General features: G+C 51.6%; 1 protein-coding gene across 1 annotated transcript in view; it reads right to left on the bottom strand.

Moving 5' to 3' along the window:
* Positions 1 to 27,820, bottom strand: part of DNM2 (dynamin 2) — a 103,325-nt gene that overhangs the window by 21,464 nt on the left and 54,041 nt on the right. The window contains exons 11-15 of the mRNA XM_015410445.1: positions 19,863 to 19,949; positions 16,214 to 16,284; positions 8,806 to 8,857; positions 8,081 to 8,092; positions 1,523 to 1,636 (exon numbers count right to left, since the gene is read on the bottom strand). Coding sequence (XP_015265931.1) covers positions 1,523 to 1,636; positions 8,081 to 8,092; positions 8,806 to 8,857; positions 16,214 to 16,284; positions 19,863 to 19,949 — 336 coding nt within the window. The remainder of the gene's footprint in view (positions 1 to 1,522; positions 1,637 to 8,080; positions 8,093 to 8,805; positions 8,858 to 16,213; positions 16,285 to 19,862; positions 19,950 to 27,820) is intronic.

Here is a 27,820-nt window from a genome sequence, read left to right as displayed (position 1 = left end):
TGCGTCGTGATTGTTTTGGGCCTGGGGGGGGGGGGCTCTGCAACTTACCTGGCTGCTTCTTGCTCTGACTGAGGGCTGCTGGGAGCAGGGGGTGGGGCTTGTTGCATGTGCCCGCCCCCTGGGCTCTTTACTGCTGGAGCTCCACTCCTGTGCGCTCCTGCTGGAAATGACCCCTCCCTGCTGCAAATAAAACCCCTCAAAAGCATTTATGGTTACTCTAGCCATTTTTGTGGCTGAGTGGATATGAGTTTTCCAAGCGGGATAACTCAACGGTGGTAGTGGTGGGAAGCGCTGTCAAGTCACGGCTGACTTATGGCGACCACATTGGGCTTTCAAGGCGAGAGAGAGACAGAGGTGGCTCGCCATGGCCTGCCCCCTGCACAGTGACCCTGGCGTTCCTTGGAGGGCTCCCATCCAAATGCTAACCAGGGGGGCAGGCCATGGCGAGCCACCCTGTGCAGGGGGCAGGCCATGGCGAGCCACCCTGCTTAGCTTCCGAGATCTGACGAGATCAGGCTAAATGGGGCCACACAGGTCAGGGCAATGAAACATTATCCCCAAGTATTTAAAAGGGGCCAGGCATTCTATTTTCTCCCCACTGATGCTCCAGGTCCTACAGTTCGTACACAAGGGTTTTTTAATTTAAGAAAATCCTTGTTTGAGATAATTCACTGATGACCCTTCCCAAGTACCATAAATAATAACCTGTTTCAGTAACTTGCAAAGTCCAGTTTCGGATCTCAACAACGACAGTGTCATCAGCAATAAAGCAAGACAGGGACTCGAATTTCAAATGAGTTAATCACGTTGATGTCAGGTGGCCCTGTCGTAGAGCTGGAATGTGGAGGGGTGCACCTCCTCTTTGTTCCCAGCTCACCTCTGTCTCGCTTCTGGCTGCTATCTCTGGCCCGACCTTGTTATAGTTCCCAGCTGCTTATTGCCTGGGAACGTTAACGGCTTGGGCGCTCGGCCGCTTGCTTGCGAGCTTCAGTCCGCGCACTCGAAATATATTCAGTGGCTTTTGCTTGGGGGGGGGGGAGAGTTTGATTATACTATAAGTCAGGGGCCATCATACTGCAGGTCATTCCTGACACAAGATGTATACTCGTTCTTTAGTACTGGACTACCAATAAAACACTTTATCTTCTCAAGAAGCCTTTGTGTGTGGTGTGATCTTGCTAGGGAGCCTGAAAAATGTCAGGAATGACCTGCAGTATGATGGCCACTGATTTATGATGGCTAGGGAGCCTGACAGTTATCTCTGAAGACCAAGAGCAAAGGGAGTGTGCATGTGTTATGGGGGGAGGACGACCCATGGGGGGGGGTACTCTTCAAACGCTACACCTCTTTTCATGCCGGAAATTCACTTCTGGAGCAAAATGTTTACGTCAACATAGTGAGTGGCCTGTTTCAGAGGCGATGGGGGGGGGGGTCTCGAATGCCCGCTCGCACGTTGGTGCGATGCAGACTTGGCTTCTAGGGCGTAACCCGAATATCCTCCGTCACCGCGACGTCTGCGTACCTCCTCGTCCTTGTACCAGGACAAACTCTCGGCCGTCAAGATAAACCAGTACTCCTTGGAGCCGCCTTTCATGATGCTGATGTTGTTGATGGTCAACCAGCCGCGCCGGATCACCTGGAGGAAATCGAGGAACGGGAGGGGAGGATGGAAAGGGGAGGGGGGAGGAAGGTCGGACAGGTTACAGGCTATCTTGCAAGAGGAAAAAACACACGGTGGAGGGGGATGTGTCTAACCCTGTGCCAGGCTCAGTACACTAATTCAGATAAGGACTGGAACCTCACTAACCGGAACGGCCTTCCAGTATACCGATTTACAGTGCCGTGAACTTAGGAGGACTAGAAACTCGAGTCATGCTTACCCTGTGAACTGAGACTGTGTTCCAGACATGCTGGGCAGGGATTCCACGGCTCACAATCACCCAGTTAAGGAGGACCACCGATATTCAGCAAAGGGAGCATCTCACCAGGGAGAATCCCTTCCAGGTGGAACTTCTAAATTTAATTTCACCACAGATCAACCCTAGGAATCTCAAGCCTGGCGAAGCAGGTGGCAAATTCAGAAGTGAGCGGCCACGGAAAGCAGGACTGTTGGTGTGCACTGGCTGCTGCAGCAGTAGGGCTGCTGACCCCCAGGTGGGGGGGCTTGGAGATCCCTGGAATCACAACTGCTCTCTGGGTAACAGATCGGTTCCCCCAGAGAAAAGGGCTGCTTTGGATGGGGGCCTCTACAGCACTGTCCCCTGCTGCTGTGCTCTCCCCCCGTCCTTAAACCCCGCTGCCCCCAGGGCTCTACTCCCAAATCTCCAGGAACTTCCCAACCTGAAGTTGGTGACCCCACGCTGGCAAGGAGGAAGAGAAGCCAAAGTGAGGTTCCCAGAGCGATGTCCGTAGCAGCTCGCAACCGGGAAGGGATGGGGAAAGAACGACGCCTGACTGAATGACCTCGTCTCTTTCCAGACGCTTCAGGTGGGGGATTCTACGCTACTCTTTGTGGTGAGGTCCATGCACTCTTGGGCTTTCGCTCCTTTGTGTTACAGCCAAACGTCAACCTTTCGGACACAGAGCGCGGCGAAGAGCAAATGGACTCCACCGTGAAAGCGTCGATACTGACGCTTTTCTCCCTGCTCCACTGCAAAACTGATCTGGGGGACGTTCAGGGCGACAGCGCACCGTCACTCTGAAATCCTCCAGGTGGGGCCTGGAGACCCCCAACTTTTGCAACTGATCTCCAGCTGACAGAGATCAGCCCCCCCCCTTGGAGAAAACGGCTGCATTGAAGGGTGGACTCTGTGGCACTGTACCCTGCTGAGGCCCCTCCCCAAACCCCGCCCTCTCCCGGATCCACACCCAAAGTACACCCCCCCCCCCCAAGTATCCAGGCCTGGCAACCCTACCCTGGAAGCCATTTTAAAGGCAAAATGTCCCAAGACTGAATGTTCTGAATACGTTCCTTTCCGGCCCTTCTTCCCTAAGCCGTTTCTCTCGCACCCTGAGTGTCCAGGGAACTCCCGGAAGCTTCTACTGCTTGAGATCAAGAACGACCAACGTGTTTCCTTAGGAGACAGCTTGCTACCTCCCACCCCCGCTACCCTGCAATTGAGAGCCAGAGAAGAATGACCGTAACTCTCCAGCGCGTGCTCCAGAATCACACACACTGCACGGGGTAAGCCGACATGGGACAGATTCCCCAGAGGGAACAAGGCTTAAAAGCAGCTGCTCTACACTCGGGCAGGGAACGCGATGCCAAGAGACAGCCAATACCAGGGCAGACGCTTTGACCCACCCGGTTGCTCATCCAGACTCAACGGGAGCTGCTGCGCCGTACGCTGAGCTCTGGAAACCGGCCACGGATCAGCAGTACCTCGTTTCCCCCTTACGGCGTCCCAAAAGATGGCTTTTGCAAGCAGGCCCCCCAAGCCCAGAATGGAAGCAAAGATGCGGTGGCTGTCACCCACCTGCCGGAAGCTTCCGGAATAAAGCTTAGCAAAGCAGCTCCCAGTAGGATGAGCGCTGGGGTGGGGGGGGGGGCAGCCGCTGCTTCTGCCAGACTTCACTAACTTGCAGAGTTTACAAAGCCCTTCGAAGAGAGGCGGGAGCGGCCATTTCCCCAAAACCATACTGGTCAACAAGTGCTTCTGCAAACTGCGCAGGAGAACTATGATTTCATCAGGAAACGGCCAAAATACGCTGGTTTTTCTTGGGGCCAACAGGGCAGCTGGAAGCGTCCTGCCCAGTGTCACATGTCAGCAGTACAGTCACGAGGCTGCCTTATATGGGGAGGGTCCGCGGCTCAGTGGAAGAGCCCCTGATTGGCATGCAGGAGGTCCCAGGTTCAATCCCCGGCATCTCCAGTTGAAAGGATTAGGCAGGAAGTGATGGGAAAGACCTCAGTCTGAGACCCTGGAGAGCGGCTGTTAGTCTGTGCAGACAATACCGACCCTGCTGGATCGAGGATCTGATTCAGTATAAGGCAGCTTCAGGTGAGTTCTTCATGTGCTCATGTGTCGGAACCTCGGTCTATCCAGGTCAGGACTGTCTATACTGGGACCAGCAGCACAGCCCTCCAGGGTCTCAGGCAATGCTCCCTCTAAGCTGTGGAGTCTTGTGAGCAAAAATTCTACTTTGTGAGCGACTGGCATTAAAGTGGTGAGCGAGCAATTTGCCTACTGAATAAATTCGTTTGCTCTGGAGCCCTGCTTCCTAAGACAAAAATGTGTCAGCCAGAGGCTAAAAAAACTGAGTTAGCTCACGCTAACTCATCTTAGAGAGAACACTGGTCCCAGGAAGAGGTGCATCGCGCCACCTGCGACTTGGTGCAATCTAATGGGATTGCCAGTCGGGCCCTATTTCTGATCGCAGCAGCTTTGTTTCAGTTTGAACCCACGATGCAACAAGCACGCCCTCGTTTTCACTCCGTTCTCCAGCAGGGTTTTAAGAAGCCTTTTCCTTCTTCAGGCAGCGATTCGTATCCCGCTCTCCGGGCCGGCCGCCGCATGATCAACCCTTCCTCCGATCACCCGACTTTGCAAGACAAGAGCTGGGCTGAGCTGCAGGAGCCCCGGCGGGACATGGACACCCCCCCCCCCGGGAGGGTCCTGTCCAAGTTAGCATTGCCACACGGATTAGTAACGAGCACACTGGAGAGGCACTAAGGGGTAAGTGGAAGAAGGCGAGCATGCCCCGTAGCTATGGCGGAAGACTTAGACAGAGGGTTACAGCGACTACAGGAGGGACTGGTGAGCAGCTGTGGAAAGGGAACGGCAGCTGGCCCAAAGTACGGTTCGGTTCAGCTTCCCAAGCCGATGCAAGAAGTGCAGGCTAAGTGGGACCCCTCCGACACCCCCTCACCTTTCCAGATCTGCTCAGGCGACCCCAGCCCACCCCCCATCCTTTACTCAGGCCGACAGAGAACCTGGATGAGGCAGGACAGGTGGGGGGGAGGGAGGGGTCCTTGAAGCTCCCCACGCTCACTAGACACGGCCCCGCCAGTCAGATCTCCACCGTGTTCCTGCAGCACAATCGATTCTCCCACTCAGCAATGGAAAGACCGAGCCCCACCGTGGAAATCGGAGGTACGGGAAGCAGGTGGGGTCCCTCGGGAGATTCTTTGGCAGTTCCCTGCACTTTTAGTAGTTTGCATGCCGAATTAAAACCGGAGGCACGCCGCACTCTCGGGTTACCACCCCTCCCGAGATTTTCTTTGAGTAAGAGCAACCTGTCTTCAGAGGAGCCACCCGCTGCATTTCTGTATGAGTCTCTGTTCTGAGAGCCCCTCCAGAGAACTCAAACTCACGTAGAGGCACATAGCGGGCAGCTGCCTCTGTGGACGGGTGCTTTAGATTCCTATGACTCATGATTTCTTGCAGCACATTGGTGTTTTGAGTATCGCTGTTCCACGGCGTGCACAGAATTAGCCTTAGAGTATCGTGAAAGTGGATTCGTCAGAACTTTGAGACTCTTTAAGAAGCTCAAACAAGCTGGAGATCTGATAGGCCAGAGCAAGTCAATGGAGCGCCACATGCAAGTTAAGGACGAGGATTTCTCAGCTAGTAGAAACAGCCCCTGAAGAGAAAGGACTCCCTCACCCCAACGCAATCAAGCCAAATGATGATGACGGACCAGAAGATGCACTAGCAACATGGGCACATGAATTCGGCATCGCGTCATTAAAGACGAACATTTTTTGAGGAAGCGCATGAGAAATCCATCTCAATGAGGGAAGTGGGAAGCGGTTTCCTCTGTGCTACTCTAAAAACATACATTTCTTCCATCTAAAAGTTTCTGGCAATTCCATTTCTTCACACAGCCAACGACTGTCCCCATTTGATTTCAAAGACCACCATCCACAACACCTCCCAGACAGATTTTTTTTTTTGGGGGGGGTTCCAATTCTCTCCAAAACTGGTGCACTTAAAGGAAAAGCACAGAGCAGCATTGGCCTAGCCGAGCGAGGGAAACGAGTGCGAATGCATGTGTGTCAACGGACTCGGTCTCCTCTCCGCTGCAGCGATGAGGTCGGAGGCTGGCACTCACTCAAGACTCCACATGGAGACACACCCCTCTGGGGTGGAAGTGGACAGGCAATACAGTTCCACACGGTGCCACGTGATTATGTCGCACACTATGCACCCTTTATGATGCCCACTTCTGTTAATCGCACTCTGATTAACACCCTTCCTTCAAGACAAGAGCTTGGGGTGGCCTGAAGGAGCTGCAGGAAGCCAAAGCGGTGACATTCTCCAGAAGACGCCCATTCCAGACACATCCCTTCTGCTGGGGACTATTTCCGCCACCCCAAATATCGCCACTCCAAATACAGAGTGAATAAAGCAGCAGTCCTTCTGAGTGGGGCCAAACCCTGCCTAGAGTGCAGGAAGTCTTCTTCCAATGGCCAGTCTCACCAGAGAGAGAGAGAGAGAGAGAAAGGAGGCTCTCTGCGAACGAGAGATGGCTTAAGTCTTCCCTTTTGGGCTGAGACGGTGTTGTCCTATCCTCCTTGACAACTTCCAACTTCCAATGCTTACGGTGCTCTGCTCCCACGAGAGGGGAGTTGAGCGGGGAGCCCTTCGTGGCCACCTGCTACTTTTAAGAAGCCCCTCTGTGTTAGGGGCAGGGGCCGCTTGAGGAGACACCCATAGAATGCAAATGGTCAATGCCGAGGGGTGTAGAACACCAAGGATTTAGAGGCACGTTTGGGCGTAAGGAACAGACATGCCGAGAAATAGCCAGAGAGGAGACAGCCTGGCTGGCAGCCGCTCACGTCACCACGGACACCAGCCGGGCAAAAACAGCCCGTGCCGCTTCCACCCTGACCCGCAGATCTACTCTCGGTAGAAGCTTAGCAGCATATTTGAGCCTGAATACTTATTGAGATCAGTGTCTTGTCTGAATGTGTTATCTTTCATGGCTTTTTGTCAAGCACATTACGAGCAAGAGAGCTTTTGTACTACTCTAATATTTCCTGAGGAAGATCCAATTTTGAAACGCCATCATGTAATCCGGAGACAACGTTGATGATGTATTTTTACACTAGGATTTTCTTATGATTTGAAGGAATTTGTTCATTGTGCTGTAGTGCTTGTTGACCATGAGATACAGAAAGCACCGTTTTTGCAAGTCTTGTGGACTGCTTGATCTGTGGGTCAGACTCTCACGACTGCTGCCTTACAGCCTTAGCCGCGCAGACTGAGACCCTGCATTGAGCAGGGGGTTGGACCAGATGGCCTGTATGGCCTCTTATGACTCTGATTCTATGGCCCTCTCTTGATCAGTACGCAAGAAGAGCCTTCAATACCGCCCCGCCCAGCTCTGAGACTGTTACCGGGAGCCCCAACGGACGAGGCCGCTACCAACCTTCGGGAAGCCACAGTCCCTATCTACAGTTTACATTCTTTGCCCGCTTGCTGTCAGCTATGCTGCCATTGCGGTTGGGATGTTCTTTCAGTGTCTGTGTAAATGGCCTTTGCATTCCTTTCTCTCTGCTTTCTCTCTGCTTAGCGCTGAAATGCTTATCTCTAAAGAAGTACAGGTGGCCAGCCGTGGGAGCTGAAATATTCCCAGCTTCGCATAGTAACGCTTGCTGCTTCTAGCCAGCGCAGTGGGGGGTGTGCATACGAATGCCCTATATCTCATTAGGTTCAAGAGGCAACTGCTGTTCTTAACAGTGACTATGTTAATGCATCTATGGCTCTTCAATAAAAGCATCCCCTTTCTAAAGAAGTGTGTACTCCCGTTGTTGGCTGTGGGTTCTGACATTCTGTTAAGAATAGCAGTTGCCTCTTGAACCTAATGATCAGTTGTTGGCTGTGGGTTCTGACACTTGCTGGCTGTGCAGAACTCTTTTGAGTTTTATCACAGCGTCACCTAAGGTTCCCAAGGTCTGTTATCTCCGGGAATGCTGTTGGAAGGGACTTGGCTTTTCTCAACAGTTAAGTGCACTTTGTTCGTGGCAGAGAAACGGCCCAATCTGGTTTTTTTTTGGGGGGGGGGGGGGGGGAGAAAGTCTCCGTCACCAGGTTTTCACGGCATCAGTCACTAGGCACGGTATACGGGTACTTACCAGTATCTCCCCCTTTAGAGGTTGGCAAAATTAGTGGTGCAGGTAAAATAAGGGAAAATACGACGAGGTGACAGAACAGTGAAAAAAAACCAAATAATGGAGTGAGAAGGGGAAGGGGGGGGGAGCAGAAAGCACAAAAATGGTGTGTGGGGGGGGGGGAAGGAAAAGCAAGAGAAAACAGCAAAAGGAAAAAAAAAGTTACATGCTATTAATTACAATTGTACAGTGTTAATGTTTCATTACAGTCTTTCCAAACAAGAATCAACATAGGTGGGCACTGCATACAGACTAACTTCGTGCAACAAAATTACATTCCCAGTCCCACGCTCGCGCCCTGCCTCTCGGAAACAAGAAGGGAGTCCAGGCCGACAGCATCAGGGATTTGGGGTTACGTTCTTCTGAGGGTTTGGGGGTTTTTTTGTTTTTGTTTTTTGAGATTTTTCTAATCCAACTGGCGGCATTTTTTGCTTGGAGGGAAACAGCACAAAGGGAAAGCACCTAGTGGGCTTATACCAATCTGAGCAGCTCAGGAGCAAACAAACTCGTGGAGGCCGGCTGCTCTCGGCCTGCAAGCGGCACGGGGCGCCAAGCTCCTCCCCTCTGCGGGGCCGTGCCATGCCCTGGCTCCTGCCAACTACGCAGACGGTGCCTGAGCAGCTGGACTCAGCCTGCCAGCGCTAGAGGACTTCCGGCTAGGACAGGAGAAGGCGCGTGTCAATAAATACCTGGTTTGGGATGGCTCTTTTCTTATTCGCCTGGGTGTTCCGTTGCTGGGCGCTGGAAGGAGGACAAGAAAAAGATGGCTTTACACCGAGCACAAAACTAGAAAGGCACACTGTGCCGTCACCCAACTTGTGTGTTATTAGTTAGTTGCAGGGCTCTTTTTGTAGAAAAAGCCCAGCAGAAACTCATTAGCATAACAGGCCACACCCAACAGCAAAACTCATTAGCATATTAGGCCACACCCCTGACAGCACCGCTTATTAGCACATTAGGCTGCACCCCCATGTTACCAGAAGTGTGGTCATCCAGCCACACCCACCTTTCCCTTCTTATTCTGTTTACCTTGTTTGTGGTCAAAACCCAGGGCCTTTTTTTTGTTGCAGGAACTCCTTTGCATGTTAGGCCACACACCCCTAATGTAGCCAATCCTAATGGGTTTCTGCTATTGGGTGTGGCCTATTATGCTAATGAGTTCCTGATGGGCGTGGCCAACTCGGGAGCCAGTTGGAACTCCGTTCCTGTGCGTTCCTGCCCAGAAATAGCCCTGGTTAGTTGTACACTAAGCCAGGGGTCCCCAACACTTTTCCTGGTGCCGGACAGGTGGTTCTAGAAAGTGGGCATGGCAAGGTGAAGCTTTTGCCAAGCAAACCTCCTGACTGGCCATTGGAGATTTGACTGGCTGTGCAAATACTTTTTTAAAAAAAATTGCTTTGACAGTAGCTGCCGCCACAACGCAACGATCTTCCTCATTTGACTGAAGCTGTGGCAGCCCTTCTGTGGCTGGCCCCACCTCCTTTGGCAGCCATTTTGTAGACCCACCCACCACATTGTGTCGTCATTCCAGAGATACCTGCCAGCTCAAAAAGGATGGCCCCCCCCCCCCCCAAGCCAACATCCAGTCCTGCTCAAGTCCGGCAGAATTAAGGGAGTGCGGATGATGAAAATGTCAGCGCCTGGTTGGCAGAACAGCAACGAACCATGTCACAACCACATAAAGACACTTCTGCTTAGAGCGGTCTTGAAACTGCCATTTTGCCGGGAGCGCATGCAGCATTTCAAGGAGATTCATGCTGCCACTGCCAGGCCAGAATGGTCTTCACTGCGGCCTGTTCTCAGAGCCAGTGTTCACCTCTGAAGAAAATGTAACCTTGATGACTAAGATGTGGTCCGCAAACAGAGAAGACAGATCATTCTGAACAAGCCGTGCTTCGGGTTCCACTGACAGCCACTACAAGAGTCACTTCATGCATCCAAGAATGCTGAGTTAGGCTTACAAGGATGACTTGGGGTTTAAAAAAAGGCCAGGCACTTTCTGTTAACGACATGCACCCAAATGCCAAGGGAAAAGATGCGCTAAAACAGGGGTCCCCAACGTGGCGCCCCTGGGCACCACGGTGCCTGACAGCTTTCCTTCCAAGTGTTTTTAGAGAAATGGGCAGGGTCAGGTGGTGCCGAGCAAGGCCTCTGACTGGCCGCTGGAGATTTGCTTAGCGGTGCGGATTTGTTTTTAAAGCACTGCTTTGGCCACAGCTGCCACCACAGCACAAAGGTCTCCACTGTGCGGACGAAGGTGAGCTTCGGCCGGTGTTTTGTGGCAGCCGTTTTGCAGCTGAGCCCACCACGCCGTGTCGGGATCCCAAAGAGGCCTGCAGCCTCAAAAAGGTCGGGGAGCCCTGCTCGAAGGCACAGAGAAGGGATGCACGGAGCCGGAAGTCCCGTCCCGGGATGGCCCCCCTCCAGGCATTGGCTGTGGCACCAGATCCCATGCCTGCAAAGGCGATCATCGCAAGGGGCCTCTTTAACTTGTTCCTTTCCCAAATTTTAGATGTTCCCCCCTTTTTAGTCATTATAGGAGGCTCCGTAGTATTGATTAGATTACTATTAGTGGTGGGTCAAAGGGCGTACGGGTGGGAGGGCGTTTGATTTGGGAGGCCTCGGTTCTTATTATACTTTAGTCTTATTAATATATTCTGTTGTAGCTATTGTATTAATTGTGGCAGATCTGTAAGGAATGGGGGGTTTGTTAGATTACTGGGCTGTCGTTTCGTCGGGAGTGCCAACATCAGGCTGGGGATCCCAGCGGTTGGGGAGAGGTTTCAAGCTTGGGGTGCCAACTCCCGGCTCCTGATGGCGAGCCCTCATTACCGGCACCAACGGGCAAGAGCCTGGGTGTGATCTTAGATGCCTCCTTATCGATAGAGGCCCAGATCACAAATGTCAGGCTGGCGTTTTCCCAGCTGTGCCAGGCCAGGCAACTGGCTCCCCACCTGCCCTGAGCTGACCTAGCCACAGTAATCCATGCAACAGCCACCTCCAGATTGGACTACTGTACCTTGCTCTCTGTAGGGCTTCCCTTGAGGCTGACCTGGAAACCCCAACTGGTTCAGAACGCGGCAACGCAGGTTCTTACGGGGACCCCACGAACAGCACACATTCATCCTGCGCTGTATGGCCTGCGCTAGCTTCCGGTGGAGTACCGGATCAGGTACAAGGTCTTAGTGCTAACCTTTAAGGCTCTAAACAGTCTGGGACCGTCGTAGCTTCAGGATCGCCTCTCCTGGTATACCCCCAGAAGAGCCCTGCACTCTGCGGGTAAGTACTTCCTGGTGGTCCCTGGCCCGAGAGAGATCCAGCTGTCCTCGAACAGAGCCAGGGATCTTTCCGCCCTGGCCCCAACCTGGTGGAACTCTCTGCCGAATAACACCCATGCCCTGTGGGACTTCATGGAGCTCCGCGGGGCCTGTAAGGCAGAGATCTTCCATCAGGCATCTGGTTGAGGACAGCGACGGTTTCCATCTGGCTGGCACCCCTGTCTTTTCACCTGTCCTTGCCTGGCTGGCACACTTATTTTCTGGGGCTATGAGACAGGGGCACAACTGAATTTTAGCACAATTTAATTGGTTTAACTAGTGTCTTAATTGTTCAACTAACGGATTTATTGTTTTTAATGACGAAATTATGCATGAATTTTACTTTATTGTCGTACACCGCCCTGAGCCCTGTCTCACAGAGGAAGGAGGTCTAGAAATCGAATAAATAAAAATAACCTCCAAAGGCATGTTCCTTACGCATGTGGGCTCTTGTCTAGAGTCCAAACAGCGACAAGCCATTAGCATTTAGATATTGAATATGGTACTTAGAGTTTTTAATACTTTAATTTTATTCCTAACATTTTAATGTTTGATATTCTGGATAGCGTCTGTACGCATTTTACTGTTTTACCGGCTGATGTCTTTTCGGTTCTTTTACGTATTTGGTCAATGACCGTACTAATAAATTGATTGAGGCCAAACAGCACGCTAAGACTGTAGACCCCTCCCGCCCACCGCTGCAGTCAAGCTTAAGGAGGGCCTCACATTTAAAAGACGTGGCAACTGAAGACAAGCTCTGGTGGTTACAAGCATGAACAGCTTCAAGAGGGAACTGGATAAACCTATGGAGCAGAGGTCCATCAGTGGCTATTAGCCACAAGGTATAGATAGGGACTCTGGGGCAAGTGATGCTCTGCCATCTTGGTGCTTGGGGGGGTCAACAGTGGGAGGGCTTCTAGTGTCCTGGCCCCACTGGTGGACCTCCTGATGGCACCCTGTATTTTTGGCCACTGTGTGACAGAGTGTTGGACTGGATGGGCCACTGGCCTGATCCAACACTGGCTTTGCTTATGTTAAGCTCCTCCCATTAAGATAAGAGACGCTATCCTCACTCCCAAGCAGAGCTGAAGGGAAACTTGGTTATAGAAATCCACCCTCCACAAATACTGCTCCATTAAATACCTCCAAGCAGAAGGACCTTAATTATTCAAGCCACCTGTTTCACTGTTCATACCGATCCAGATTTATTTCTCTAAAATCCAGCCTACATCACTGTGCCGTGATTTGAACCCACCGACTCTAGTCCTTCTGCAGAGCAGGGGCTGAGAATTTTAATCCTGGTACTTGGGGCTTTCTAACGTAGTAATGGAACGCCCCTTGGCCATCTGTACTGGCGGGCGAGATGAATGAGGGGTGAGCGGGACGTATCCAGAGGCGCGAGAGAGGAAGAGGCGGGTAATAACGCAATCCATGGAAGGTTCTGTCTCCCCCACCCCCCGCCGTCCCTGGAGCGTTTTGCAGGCAACTTGAGCCATGTTTTCAAAAGGCACCTTACTCTTCTGTTTCTCATCAAATCAAGTACCCCCAAACAGTACTCCCTCTGAGGTGTGGAGTCTTGTGTGCAAAAATTCTACTTTCTGAGCTGCTGGCATTAAAGGTGTGAGCGGGCGATTCGGCTGCTGCATAAATTAGTTTGCTCTGGAGCCCTTCTTCCTGAGCTAAGACAAAAATGGGTGAGCTGGAGGCTAAAAAACTGTGAGCGGGCTCACACTAACTCAGCTTAGAGGGAACACTGCCCCCAATACCTGATTCTGTTGAAATTCTGTGTATGTAGAACCTATTCATAACCTATCTCATTATTGACTAATACAGACTCGGGGGGGGGGGGGGTTTGGAGATCTAGGAGCATCCTCTCCCACCTCGAACTGCGGTTTCTCCGTTGAGGGAATCCACCAATACTGCCACAACTTACTAGTTGGCTTCCAAACTTGGGACATGCGGAGGGCTTGACGGAGAAGCAAGGTCCTCTCCCCATATGAAGGCAAGAAAGCCTGAGCCTCCTAACCCTCGGCAGACCACCTTATTGTGCCTTGACGTCTCCAAAGCGCGGCAAAAACAAACACCTTGAGCGCTGTCGGGCACCCTGCTTTCCAGAGAGAGGCCCTCCTGGACAGCCCATTTGTGGACACCTGTTTGCAAAGATCGCTTCCAGTCTCCATATCCCCCCCCCCCGAACAAACACCCCAAAGAGTTAGAGAGAAGCCGGACACCAGCCACAGCAGGGACTCCCACAGGCAGATACGCACCCTGCGGCCATGTGCTGCTCAGTGAAACAGCTTGGGCCATGGGGAAAGAGGTGGCAGAGGCGTCCAGAGGGAAGAGCGAAGGGAAAAACAAGAGAGATTAGAAGAGAAGAGGAAGGAGCACGCCGACTGAGAAGAAGAGCAACATGTGAAGACAGACAGAACACACACACACGCACATACACACACACAGGGAGAGAGAAAGGAAAGTCGGGCACGCTGCTCAGGCTACCTTACCACCCCCACCCCCCGCTGGACTGGGATCTCAGATGACCAGTGGGGCTGGAAGGGTTTCTCTTCTCTTCCAAACATGAATGAGGTCCAGCACCAACACAAATCTAAGGACAGTTCTATTCCTACGACCTTGGCCCACAATGTTTCTCAAAAACGGTGACCTTTGTTTTGGCACAAGGTATCCTATTCTAAGGAGCTGCGGTGGCTCAAGTGGTTAAGAAGCTGAACTGCAGGCTGTGGAAGGTCAGTAGTTCAGCAGTTCGAGACCCGAGTTGCTGCATGACGAAGTGAGCACCCATCTCTAGTTCCAGCTCCTGCCAACCTAGCAGTTCGAAAGCAAGAAATTGCAAGGAGATAAATAGGGACCACTTCGGTGGGAAGGTAACAGCATTCCGTGCGCCTTGGTGTTTAGTCATGCCGGCCACATGACCACGGAAACGTCTTTGGACAGCGCTGGCTCTTCGGCTTTGAAACGGAGATGAGCACCGCAACCCTAGAGTCGGACTTGACTGGCTTTCGAGCAAGGGAACCTTTACCTTTTTTATCCTATTCTAACTACCTTGTGAACCGGGGCCTTAGGAAAAATAACACTAAACTCTGCTATAACCATCCCCAGAAATCAATCGATCATTGCATTGCATCTTATTATGACAGCTAGAGGGATAGATGCAAAAGTTTGGGCACAGAGGAAAAGACCAACGAGACAAAGTTAGCCATATTTTACTGTCACTTTCTTTTTTTCTTTTACTTTCAAGTCACAGCTGACTTACGGTCACCCCATCACTTTCGTTTTTGCTTCTGTTGTCAAGTGACAGCCACCTTATGGTGACCTTGTGGGGTTTTCAAGGCGAGAGACATTCGGGGGTGGTTGGCCATTGTCTGCCTCTGCGTGGCCACCCTGGACTTGCTTGGTGCTCGCCCATCCAGGGACTAACTTATTAGGAAGGGTATTGAAAACAGATCAGCCAATATCATAATGCCCCTATATAAATCAATGGTGCGACCTCATTTGGAGTACTGTGTGCAGTTCTGGTCACCACACCTTAAAAAGGATATTATAGCTTTGGAAAAAGTGCAGAAAAGGGCAACTCGAATGATAAAAGGGTTGGAACGCTTTCCCTATGAGGAAAGGTTAAAGCGCTTGGGGCTCTTTAACTTGGAGAAACGACGACTGAGGGGGTGACATGATTGAGGTTTATAAGATTATGCATGGGATAGAGCAGGTGGAGAAAGAGGTACTTTTCTCCCTTTGTCACAATACAAGAACTCGTGGGCACTCCATGAAATTGCTGAGCGGTCAGGTTAGAACGGATAAAAGGAAGTACTTCTTCACCCAAAGAGTGATTAACACATGGAAATCACTGCCACAGGAAGTGGTGGCGGCTACAAGCAGGGACGGCTTCAAAAGGGAATTGGATAGGCATATGGAGCAGAGGTCCATCGGTGGCTATTAGCCACAAGGTATAGATAGGGTCTCTGGGGCAAGGGATGCCCTGTCATCTTGGTGCTTGGGGGGGGGGGGCAACAGTGGGAGGGCTTCTAATGTCCTGGCCCCACTGGTGGAACTCCTGATGGCACCTGGTATTTCTGGCCACTGTGTGACACAGAGTGTTGGACTGGATGGGCCTTTGGCCTGATCCAACATTGGTGTCTCTTATGTTCTTATGTTAACCAAGGCTGACCCTGCTTAACTTTCAAGATATGGCAAGATCAGGCTAGCCTGGGCCATCCAAGTCTATTGTGACTTAAGGTAAAGGTTTCCCCTGCCCGAAAGCCAGTTGAATCCAACTCTAGGGGGTGGTGCTCATCTCCGTTTCCAAGCCAAAGAGTCAGTGCTGTCCAGAGACGTTTCCATGGTCATGTGGCCAGCATGACTAAACGCAGAGGTGCACGGAACACTGTTACCTTCCCACCAAAGTGGTACCTATTTATCTCCTTGCAATTTCTTGCTTTCGAACTGCTAGGTTGGCAGGAGACGGAGACGGGAGCTCACTCCGTCACGCGGCACTACTAGTCCTGAGACTTTAAAACGGGGTAGGGATACAAGTTCAAGAACAAATGGAAATGCTGCGTGCCCTCTCTCTTTTGCACAGAGGACGTTTGCACTTGTTGGGAAGACAGAGGTAAGAATTGCTTCTAATTAGTAAGCTACCCACTTAAGAGATTTCAAGCAGGAGTTTCTTATCCTCACATGTCTGTGATCTCTCAGTTTCCTGTGCTACTCTGTGGCCACAAAAGGCTCCTCCCCTTTGCTAGGCCTTTACTTGGGAACAGACACTCACTTGGCAAATCCAATGAAGTCTTCGTGGTTAGTGTTGATGTAGGACAGCTCTATGTCAATCAGCAGGAGGATCTGAGAAGGGGAACGATACAAGACAAGTTCAGCGGACCAGCAACAAGTCAACTCAGTTCAACAATGCTTAACTGCAGGAAGGTGACTGTTTCGGAGGGTCGCTGTGCTGGAAGGGAGCAAGAGTCCAGGAGCACCTTAAGGACTAACATGAGCTTTCAGGAGTCACTGCTCACTTCTTCAGATACAGCTAGAATGTGAGTCCCTCTGTCCTTATATCTTGGAGAATGAAGCGATTTCACATGCCAGAAAAGAAGCTCTGTGACTACAAGTGCATTGACTGTAACTGAAATGTTCTAAGTCAGTCTGGTGTAGTGGTTAAGTGCGCGGACTCTAATCTGGAAGAATCGGGTTTGATTCCCCACTCCTCCGCTTGCACCTGGCTGGATGGCCTTGGGCAAGTCATAGTTCTGATAAGAGCTGTCCTTGAAAAAGAGCCGTTTCTGTCAAGAGCTCTCTCAGCCCCACCCACCTCACAGGGTGTCTGTTGTGGGGAGGGGAAGGGAAAGGAGCTCGTAAGCTGCTCTGAGACTCCTCTGGGGAGTGAAGGGCGGGGTATAAACCCAATCTCTTCTTCTTCTAAGTCAGCATCCATGTTTTCACAGGATTTTTCATTCTGCTTGGCCCAAAGAAGCTGCACTGCAACAGTTCAAAATGTGCATGCTGTGCCCAGAAGTGACCAGGCCTTTTGCTACCACGTTGCCAAGGGAAGTGCCCAGCTACCCTAGAGCTCCAAGCCCTTTCGATTCCAGGGAAGAACTGTCGTCTCAGCCCCTCTGGGATTGGCACGTCAGAGTCTGCCCTTGTGCAGCGAGCCCGGTCAATCTGTGCCGCGACTGCGCTAGTGGGCAGCTCCTTTCAAACAAGACCTGGTTTGGGATCTGCAATTCTCTGCCGCCCACGTGGCCGGACCTGAGACTGGAAGAGGGGAACACAGCAAGTGCGGCTGGCCCAGCCGGCCACTAAAGCAGGAGCTGACTGGCTGATGCCCTGGCCAAAGAAAAGCCAAGCACCCCGCGTGCATTGTACCTGAGCACAGAGCTCCTCGGGCGCAAGCAAGATGAAATGCTAGGAGATAACTCCCAAATGTTGTTTTTCATTGGTCGACAGTGTCAGGTAGCCCTGTCATATGTCTGGGATGTGGGGGGGGGGGGGCCCTCCCGTTTTCTGTCTCAGCTCTCCCTAGCTCACCAACTGTTTGCTATCTTATGCTTGACCTTGTAGATGCTCCAGCTGCAGTTTTACTCGGCTGGGAAAGTTAACGGCCTTTGCTTTGCCTGCTTGCTTTGCCCTCACGCGAGAGATGTATCCATTGGCTCATGCTTACAGGGGGGGATGTTTGATTGTAGTATAAGTCAGAGGCCCTAGTATTAGCGGCCATTCCTGACACAAGCTGTACACGTGTCTCTAGTACTGGATAAACAGTTATCTTCTTATGAAGCCCTGTGTTGAGTAACCTGACTAAGGACCCTGATAGACGGCAGTCATGCAGACAAGCCTCCTTATTTGTACTGGGGCCACGATGAGGACCCAGGTTAAAACATGAAATGGCTGAGTGACTAAGAGAGTCTGGAGAAGGAAGCTATGATGCAGCAGCACAACTGGAAGCAGGAGCTGGCCAGTTCCACTGCGGGCCTGATGGAAGCCCTCCGGGGGCCTGATTTGGCCCCCGGGCTGCAAGTTTGACACCCCAGGTCTAGATGGAACACCCTGTCTGGAGCAGTGATGCTCTGTCTTCTTCGTGCCTGGGGGGCAATAGTGGGAGGGCTTCTGGAGTTCTGGCCCCGCTGTATGACCTCCTGATGGCACTTGGTTTTTGGCCACTGTGTGACACAGACTGTTGGACTGGATGGGCCATTGGCCTGATCCAACAGGGCTTCCCTTATGTCCTTATGGTGACCCAACAGGGGTTTCAAGGGAAGAGAAGTTCAGAGCTGGTTTGCCATTGCCCGCCTAAGTGCAGTGACTCTAGACTTCCTCGGAGGTCTCCCATCCAAATACTAACTAGGGCCGACCCTGCTCAGCTTCGGAGATGTGACGAGACTGGGCTAGCTGTAAGACAAAATGTTGGTTGCTTCCAGAGGGGCAAAGAGAAGCTCAGTCTAAAGAGATGCTTGAGATTGGGAGAATGGCAGAATTAACCACTTGATCTTCAATCGAGGCCCCAATCCAACGGGGGAAGCTACTTAACAATAAAGATGCTCAGGAGATAGATTCAGGTGGGTAGCCATGTTTGTCTGAAGCAGCAGGACAAAGTTTGAGTCTGGTGGCACCTTGAAGACCAACCAAGTTTTACTCGGGGTATAAGCTTTTGTGTGCACGCAAAGCTTAGACCCAGGATAAAACTTGGTTGGTCTTAAAAGGTGCCACTGGACTCAATGCTCGGGTTAGTTATTCATCAGACTCTCTGGGATAGTGATGAACCGAATTACAAACCAAAGTTCGTCACGAACCAAGCCCGGTTCATGGTTTGCAAACCTTGGTTTGTGCCCATCTCGCCCTCATGAGCCCCATGAACCCCACCCCCCAGTGGGTTTGTATGGGAAGACTTCCTGGCGCCGGCAGCGGATCTTGGAGAAAGTATTTAAAGAGACTGTGGTCCCTTTAAATGCCTTCTCCAAGCCACTTGCAAAAGCCATTTAAAGGGATCCCTTTAAATAGGTTTTTTTCAAGCTGTGCTGCCGCTGTTGCAGCACGACTCACAAGTGAACTGAGAATGGATTTAAAGGCCTTCTCAATTGACTCGTTGACCGCCGCACGACTCAGCGAGTCAACTGAGAAGGGATTTCAATCACACAACAACTTTCGCCGTGGCGACCTTTAAATTCTACCGTGTTTTTTCTGTGAAACAAGGTTTATTGTGGGATGAGTTTGCTGTTTGTGACTCCAGTTGCAAAAAAACAGTAAAGACAACAAATAAATAAATCTGGCCCCCCAGGATCTGTGGGGGGGGAGAGGTCTCTCCCCGCCGCCCCCAGATCTGACTTGGAGGTCTGCAAAGAGGAGCCGGCCCAGGATTACACGAGGCGGTGAGAGCTGACAGCTCTGTGCCGCCTCGGCTGGTGGGCTCCTCGAGCCAGGTCTGTGTTTGGCGGGGAGCGACACACACACACCCCAGACACAGATCCTGTCAGTTCTCAGCTGTCAGCTCTCACTGCCCTGTGCGATCCTGGGCTAGCTCCTCTTTGCAGCTCAGTTTAAAGGGAACCCTTTAAATGGCTTTTGCAAGCGTACCGCCTCACGATCCATGAACCTCGAACTGATTCGTGAAGCGGGGAAGGTTCGTCCTGGCTCGTGAGACCCCACAGACCACGAAACGCCACTAACCTCCATTTTCCTGGTTCATACCCATCCCTACCCCTTGCATACTTTGTCCCTGCTCAGAAAACAAACTCAGCTTTCTAGAGACTGAACGATGGTTCGCTTTGTTGCATCAGTGATGCAGTCGGGAGAAACGGAGTCCTTTTGAGTGCTCGGCGAACAGGAATAGAAGCAATTTCGACTCTATTATGCTGAGTCAATCCACAAAGGTTCTCTCTCTTTTTTTTTCCCCTGCGGGACAGATGAGGGAAGCCACTCACCTGGTCCTTGGTTTTTCCTTCACGCTCCCGGATGTGCGTTGTGACAATTCTCTCCGTCTCTTCACGCAGCCTGGGGTAAGAGCCAAGCTAAAGGCAAGCGAGGAGAGTTCAGATTTCGGCAGCCTTAAGCCTCACTCAGACACACAGAGGGAGAGGGGTGGGACGGGGCTGCCTCCCAGTTTTACCCATTGGGGAGACCAATGCGCCAATAAGGAACTTGGCAGTCCCTTCAGGGAAAACCCAAGACACGTTATTGCAGGGTTTAATTTGAGCTCCGGGTTCCCCAAGGGCCCACCTGAGGGAAGCAGCCCAAGTCCCTTGCGGAGTTTAATAGAAGGAAGACAAACTAGGCTGGCTGGTTAGTGTCTCGGGCGGAATGAAAGCTGCTTGCTGTGGGATTAATCACACAGGGCTACCACAAGTGACTGGGGGAGCACTGCCATGTTTATATTATTATGTTTGTACCAAAGAGCATCCTCACAAAAGGATGGACCCGTACTCTTCAATCAACATGTGACATCCTTGGACACGGAGCTGCTCAGAAGAGCAATTGTGACGGGGACGGTGCCCCGAGGCTCTGTGCCAAGCAACAGCGGTGCAGAGGCGCCCCCCCAGCAACCAAGGTGGCCAAGGCAAGGGTATCTGCCCTCCCTTGAATACCCCAGGATCTCCTTAATGGACACTGCAAGAAGCCATGTTCCGGGTGTTAGCAAGAGGTAGGGCGATTAGGGGGGGTGGGGGGTGGGAGGGAGGGAGAGAAGAAGAGAGAGCCATTTCCTTCTCTGCACACTTTTTAATGACCATGGCCAGCTCTGAGACCACCAAATCAACACACTTCAAACTGGGCTCTTTGAGCTTTATGACCTGTTTTTTCACTATGGCTTCAAACGCCATGTCAGGTGTGAAGAGCCCCGTCCTGCGGCATGCAGACAGTGCAAGGTGGGGGAAGGGAGATTCCCAAAAAGAGAAGCGGTAAAATAAAATAAAAAATGGGGGGGGGGGGACAAACAGAAAAGGGAGAGAGATTCAACAGGTTAGTCGACATGCAAAAGGGGGAGGAAAAAAAAAAAGCAATCACACTTCCTCAGGAAGACCCTCCCCGGGACTGCTAAAATTACGCTTCTGCGGGGATTCTCTTGGAGCTGAGCTGCTCAGCAGAATTCAAACTAGGCTCAAGGGCTGCTGGCGAGGACCAGCATATGGCCTGGCTGCTCTTTTCAGTGGTTTCTGTGCGAGGAGAGGGTGAGGGACACCGGGGGATCCACAGCAAAGGGAATGGAAACCCACTTCTTGGGAGTTTCTCAAGAAATCTGCCTTACTACAGGAAACAGGAGCAGATCTTGGTTGCCACCTATGCCCACAGCTACCAATCTGACCTAGCACAGGGGCTCCCCAATGCGGTGTGACCGTGGGCATCGTGGCACCTGCCAACTCTGCCTTCTGGCACCCACCAAGTGTTTTTTTAAAGTGGGCGGAGCCAGGCGGGGCTATTGACCATTGGGAGATTTGATTGGCTGTGCAGATTCTTTAAAAACATGGCACTTTGGCACGACACAAGGATCTTTATGGTATGACTGACGATGAGCTGCGGTGGCCATTTTGTGGCTGGCTCTGCCTCCGCCTCCTTCGGCAGCCATTTTGTGGCTGCATTCACCACATAGTGTCAGAATTCCAAAGGTGCCCGCAGACTCAAAAAGGTCTAGAGGATATGGCTGGTCAAACTTGTGGAACAAGTGTGTGTGTGTGTGTGTGTACATACACAAACACACACCAGAATGTATGATGTGCGTACACACACACACGTATACATGCGCACCACACACTATGGTAACAATTTGTGCTACTGTGATGTCAGGTAGCCCTGTCATAGGCCTGGAATGTGGAGGGGTGCCCTACTGTTTTCTGTCTCAGCTCTCCCTGGCTCACCAACTGTTTGCTATCTTAGGCTTGACCTTGTAGATGCTCCAGCTGCAGTTTTACTCGGCTGGGAAAGTTAACAGCCTTTGCTTTTCCTGCTTGCTCTGCCCGCACGCGCGAGATGTATCCATTGGCTCATGCTTACCGGAGGAATGTTTGATTCTAGTATAAGTCAGAGGCCCTAGTATTGGCGGCCATTCCTGACACAAGCTGTACACGTGTCTCTAGTACTGGATTTACCAATAAACAGTTATCTTCTCACAAAGCCCTGTGTTGAGTAACCTGGCTAAGGACCCTGGCATGTAGTGGCACTCCTGGCAAAAAAGATGATCACTACTGATCTCAGATCAGCCACATTCTGGAAAACAGTACAAGTTCCTTTCTTATTAGGCAGGCAGTGTGATGGAAGAGGAACATTCCACATATTCTAAACAGCACGTCACCTGCCCTGCTCTTCTGGGAGAGACACCACCCCTGGGTCTGATCATTGTAAGATGCTGGAATTCCATACTGTGACTCTGACCAAAGGTCTCAGGGGCAGTGTTCCCTCTAAGCTGAGTTAGGGTGAGCTGGCTCACAGTTTTTTAGCCTCTGGCTCAGACATTTTTGTCTTCGCTCAGGAAGGAGGGCTCCAGAGCAAACTAATTGATGCAGCAGCCAAATTGCTCGCTCACAACTTTAATGCCGGTAGCTCACAAAGTAGAACTTTTGCTCACAAGACTCCACAGCCTAGAGGGAACATTGCTCAGGGGTAGTAGAACCTGCAACTAGGCTCCAGCGCCTCAGATGGGGGAGGGGCACGCTCACATGACGAAGTGCTCCACCAAACAAACAAAGTCCCTTCACACGTAATACTAAGAGTGGATCTCCTGAAAAGTATTTTAACTGTAAAAACCTACTGGGGGAGGGTGTGTGTGACTTGGATTAGAGCTGAGGAGCTCGAGATGGAATAGGCTCACTGTTGCACTGGCAGAAAATAGCACAGAGAGAACAGGTAGCTTACCAGTACCTGTTGTTCAAGAGGTCACCTGTGCATTCACTCTGATAGGCTTCACGAGAAAGCTTTTACTGTTATGGAGGCCACGGTGGCTTCCACGAACAGGCTGCTCTGGAAAGGCTCGATAACGCAACTTCTCTCCATTGACACGTAACCCCAGGGTAGGAGAGCTGAGTAGGAGAACGCCGTTAGGAACCAGTCTACGCATGGGGAAAAACGTGATCCGAGATGCCTCAGGTGAGCTGCAACTATTGCCATGCTCTCGGCGAACACCCTCAGTGAAGCAGAAAGGCCCAAGAGTAATCCTTCGTACTGGAAGTGATGGTTGCCTGACACAAATTTGAGGAATCGATGCTGTTGAAGTTGAACAGATATATGTAGTAATAGGTTCCCTTGAGGTCTCTGGACGTAAACCATGCTCCCACCAACAGGATTGGCAAGATGGTAGCCAGGGGCACCACGTGGAACTTCCTTGTCTTGACAAACTGGTAGATGCGCCTGAGACAGAGGATGGCATGGACGCCTCAGTCCTTCTACAAAACCAAATAACTGAGAACAAGACCCTCGGCCTCTCTGGGAGCCTGGCACTGGCTCTACAGCTTCCTTCCAAAGGAGGAGAATGGGAGAGGGTGGGTGGGGCAGGACGGAAGCGAACAAACCCTGAGTATCCTAGTCATTTTGTGGTTTGGAGCCAGTGGTCTGAAGTGACTGATTCCCAGGCTTGGAGATGTTGCCAAAGGTAGGAGGAGGTCCACTGCATGACTCCAAAACCGGGGGGGGGGGTGTATTCCAGAAGAGGGTTTGTTGTGAGAAGACAATTGGGTCCTCAATGATGAATGGCAACCAGACAGGAAAAATTTCCTATAGGTCAGGGGTCCCAACAGAACCCAACAGACCAGCCCTTGCAGCTCCCCCAAGGTTGCCTGGTGGCCATCTGCCAATGTCTGGAGCCTCGGGATACATGGGAGTGTTGTGGCCCACTGACTTCACAGTGGTTCCCAGCTGAAGGATTCTTTCCCAGGAGTCATTCGTCTTGGCACTGAAGGGGGATTCTTTCACCATAAGGTCTTTGATGTGTACTCTGGCTTCCCGTGAGACCCAAGGAGCTGTAGCCAAGCATGTCATCTCAAAGCTACCACTGCAACCAACTGCCCGGAGCCACAATCAGCAATGAGCTTTGCCGACCACATTTGTTGTTTTGTGATCCTCGCCACTTCCTCGTGGAAAGCAAGAGCCGTGGATCTGCGGGAGTCGGGAAGTGGCCGGAAGGCCAGGGAGTTTCTTTGCCCCCAAAGGGAATCACAAATTACCAAGCCTGTCTTGAATGCTCTGTCTTGAATGACACGGCTCCCCCTATATATACAAGACCATTCTTATTGCTCGTTCAACATAAAGCAGACCATCCCCCTGAAGGAAATAAGTAGCGGTGGACGTATAAGAACATCGGATTCATTCCCAGCAGACCAGCTATCCGATTCACCCTTCGATGCCAATGGGAGGGGCAGGTAGCCCAGATGAAGACCACGATGATCTCAATGGAGAACGTGAGAAGAACACCGTGACGGGTTATGGATCCCTGGCTTTGGTGGGGCTACAGTGCTTGGTGCAAGTTTCTGTATCGAAGCTGGAAGGGCCATTGCAATATTGCCACTGGCGGGAGCCACAGTACTCAATGCGTGATGTCAGCGGAGGGTGGCAGTGTGGCCAGTCGAGCAGAAGTTCAGGTACTGACTGCAAATGCTTCAATAATGTTAAGTAGTAGCTGGGTAGCACACACAGGAATGTCTGGCCAACCTCAGTGGTTTAGAGACCGTTTCTGAAGGCTGTGAGTGTGCTGACCGTCCTATACGTCGGTGGAGGTGGAAGCAGATGTGGGGACCGATCCCTGGATAGCTTGTTCTTGATGGGGAGTGAAAAATCATGGTAATGAGTCCCGCAACATGAACAGCACACCAGGTATGGGGAGGAGCAATCCTCCCAGTAACACAGGGAGCGGGATGGCTGATATGAACAGCCCTCGTCTTCAGAGCAAGCCCTAGTCATCTTCCTGGTACTGCGCATGAGGGCGAGCAGAGTCCCATCGATGCCCAGAGTCTTCTCAGTTTCAATATTATACCGAGGTGTGAGCTCTCAGGACCAGGGATCCTTGGGAGACCGATCTCTGACATCCCCCCCTCCAGTAGCCTCAAAGTGAAACATTCTGAGAACTCCTGGGAGCCTCCTCTGTGCTGATGCTCTTGGTCAGGTGGGTTGGGAGGGCATGGCTGAGGCGGGGTGGGTGGGATGAGGAATCGCAGTCCCCAGGCTGGCAAGGAGGTGGCCCTCGGTGCGGTGTAGCCATGCCTGAGGACTCCTCACTCTGGCATTCTGAAAGAGGACGCCGGGGGCCGGAGAGCGGCCAGAGGTGGTGCGGGCGGCCCCAAAGGGACTCACCGCCGGCAGGGTTCTGATCAATGGCAGACAGACCCGCAAAGAGCCAGCGGGAAGAGACCCACAAATGAAGGAGAGAGATGGCATGGCCCTGAGAGGATTTCCTCAGGTAAGTTTCCCCCGGACTGCTGCAGTGAATGAAAAAGGAACCGAGCGGGAGAGATGCGGTCCAAGTCTGCTGCCCCCCGGGGGGGGGGGGGTTGTGCCTATTTTGTAGCTCTAGAAGTTTCCAAGATTGTGTTCTGCACGAGCGCAAAGCCCAATATGAATGCACAGATGACTCGAAGAACAGTTACAGGTAAGCAACCCACTCCCCTACCCCCACACTGTTTTCTGCCAGGGAAACAAGGAAGCACACAGGCCACTCCGCCCTGAGTGCCTCGATCTTAATCCAAATCCACATCCCGATTAGATTTTTAAGGTCAAAGTACGTACCTTTCTGGAGACCCAGCATTTTAGGTGCAGGGATTGTGCTTCACTGGTGGAAGATTTAGTCACATGTTCTCTCCCCCCCTTCCTCCCCCCCCCCCCCCCAGCCTGAAGTGATGCAGCCCAGATACAACCTGCTCTGCGCAGGCGCAATGCCTAGAGTGATGCACAGAGATCCACAAGCGTTCCAGCCTCTTCCCCCCCTACCAGGACTAAAAGCAGCTCGGTGGAGTGGTGGCAAGCAATGCTCCCTCTAAGCTGTGGAGTCTTGTGAGCAGAAATTCTACTTTGTGAGCTACTGGCATTAACGTTGTGAGCGAGCGATTTGGCCACTGCATAAATTAGTTTGCTCTGGAGCCATCTTTCCTGAACTAAGATGAAAATGTGTGAGCCAGAGGCTAAAAAACTGTGAGCTAGCTCACACTAACTCAGCTGAGAGGGAACACTGGTGGCGAGTTATCACAGCTGAAAGCCACTCTCTGTGTTTTATCAGACTAACGTTTGGATTCACATCCTACCAAGCAGCACCGATTCCTGGGTCTGGTCTAAATGATACATCCACCGAAGGGAGCGTTCTATCTCCATGTGACCTATTTGTTTGCTCCTAAGGGTTACAAACATGCATTTGGCGCATGGAGCTGGTCGCTTGCCACCTCAGGAATCCAATGAGGTTCTCACCTGACCGTTTCAGCCTGCAGCATTCTGAATGTTTGCAGTAGGCTCACAGGGAATGAGGCTTTTAGTGTTTTCGCTGCCCACTGCGCTCTGACTGCAAAGTGTCTCAAGGAATGGATTGGATTTATACCCCGCCCTTCACTACCCAAAGGTGTCTCAGAGCGGCTTACAAACTCCTTTCCCTTCCCCTCCCCACAACGGACACCCTGTGAGGGAGGTGGGGCTGAGAGAGCTCTGACAGAAACTGTTCTTTTTTCAAGAAGAGCTCTTATCAGAACTACGGCTTGCCCAAGGTCATCCAGCCAGGTGCAAGTGGAGGAGTGGGGAATCAAACCCGGTTCTCCCAGATTAGAGTCCACGCACTTAACCATGACACCAAACTGGCTCTCATCGTGCATCCAAGGTTTTCCCCTCAAAGTACTGGCTTTGCATGTGACTTCTACAACTTCCTTTAGAAAACCAGCAATCACTCATGGGGATACAGAATCATCGGGGGTGGGGGAAACAGCGCAACGGAAATCTTTTTAAAACTCTTTATACCGGCCAGTGCATATTGTTCCTTGCAAGGGCCACACACATGGCGAGTTTGTACACCAGAAACCATGTGACCAACCAGGAAGTGCCAACTTGTACTGTTCAGCTTGTAAGGAGCAGCACGTAGCCCAGGGGCCCTCAGAAAAGGACCACCTTGATCGGATGTCAAGCCTTTCAGGTGGGCGGGCATTCCTTGTTACAGACTCCCACCACCACTCTGAGGTTCTACACAGCTCAAGGGGCAGAGAGAGCATCCTACGTCGGAGCTCCGTCGGAGCAGAATTCTTCCAGTTGGTCTTGAATACTGTTCGATGCTCGTACAGATATTACCCTACCCATTTATGGATCCAGTTATGTGCTTGCATCTCGTATATAGTGACAGGACATTAAAGAAGCCTGGTTATAAATGTAGGCTGTCAGGATTCGCCTCACTTTCAACTCAACTCACTTTCTATGGCAATGCTCCCTCTAAGCAGTGGAGTCCCGTGAGCAAAAATTCTGCTTTCTGAGGTACTGGCATTAAAGTTGTGAGCGAGCCATTTGGCTATGGCATAAATTAGTTTGCTCTGGAGCCCTCCTTCCTGAGCTAAGGCAAAAAATATGTGAGCCGGAGGCTAAAAAACTCTGAGCTAGCTCACACTGACTCAGCTTAGAGGGAACACTGACGTACTAAACTTGAGGAGACAGAGACTTTGAGATAATATCTGTGCCTATATTAGTATGCGGTGATTACTTGAAGGCTGCTATATTCACCAGGAGCTTTTTAGCTTGATGATACTTCTTGTGCCACTGAGGAAGGCAGTACCCAAAACACACTGGGGTGTTTTGTCACATTCTCTGACCAGCTGCATACTTGGTGACTGCTCTGTACGAATTCGTTTCAGAGGGGAGCTGCGTCGAACTGCTGATGCAGGGACCAACCAGGAATAACAGGCTCAGGTTACCATATGTTTGGGTTTAATACCGAAGGAAAACA

This window comes from Gekko japonicus, unplaced genomic scaffold (assembly GCF_001447785.1).
Source record: "Gekko japonicus isolate JY-2015 unplaced genomic scaffold, Gekko_japonicus_V1.1 scaffold2068, whole genome shotgun sequence".
Classification (NCBI taxonomy): Eukaryota; Metazoa; Chordata; class Lepidosauria; order Squamata; family Gekkonidae; genus Gekko; species Gekko japonicus.
This window is presented reverse-complemented; position numbering and strand designations above follow the sequence as displayed.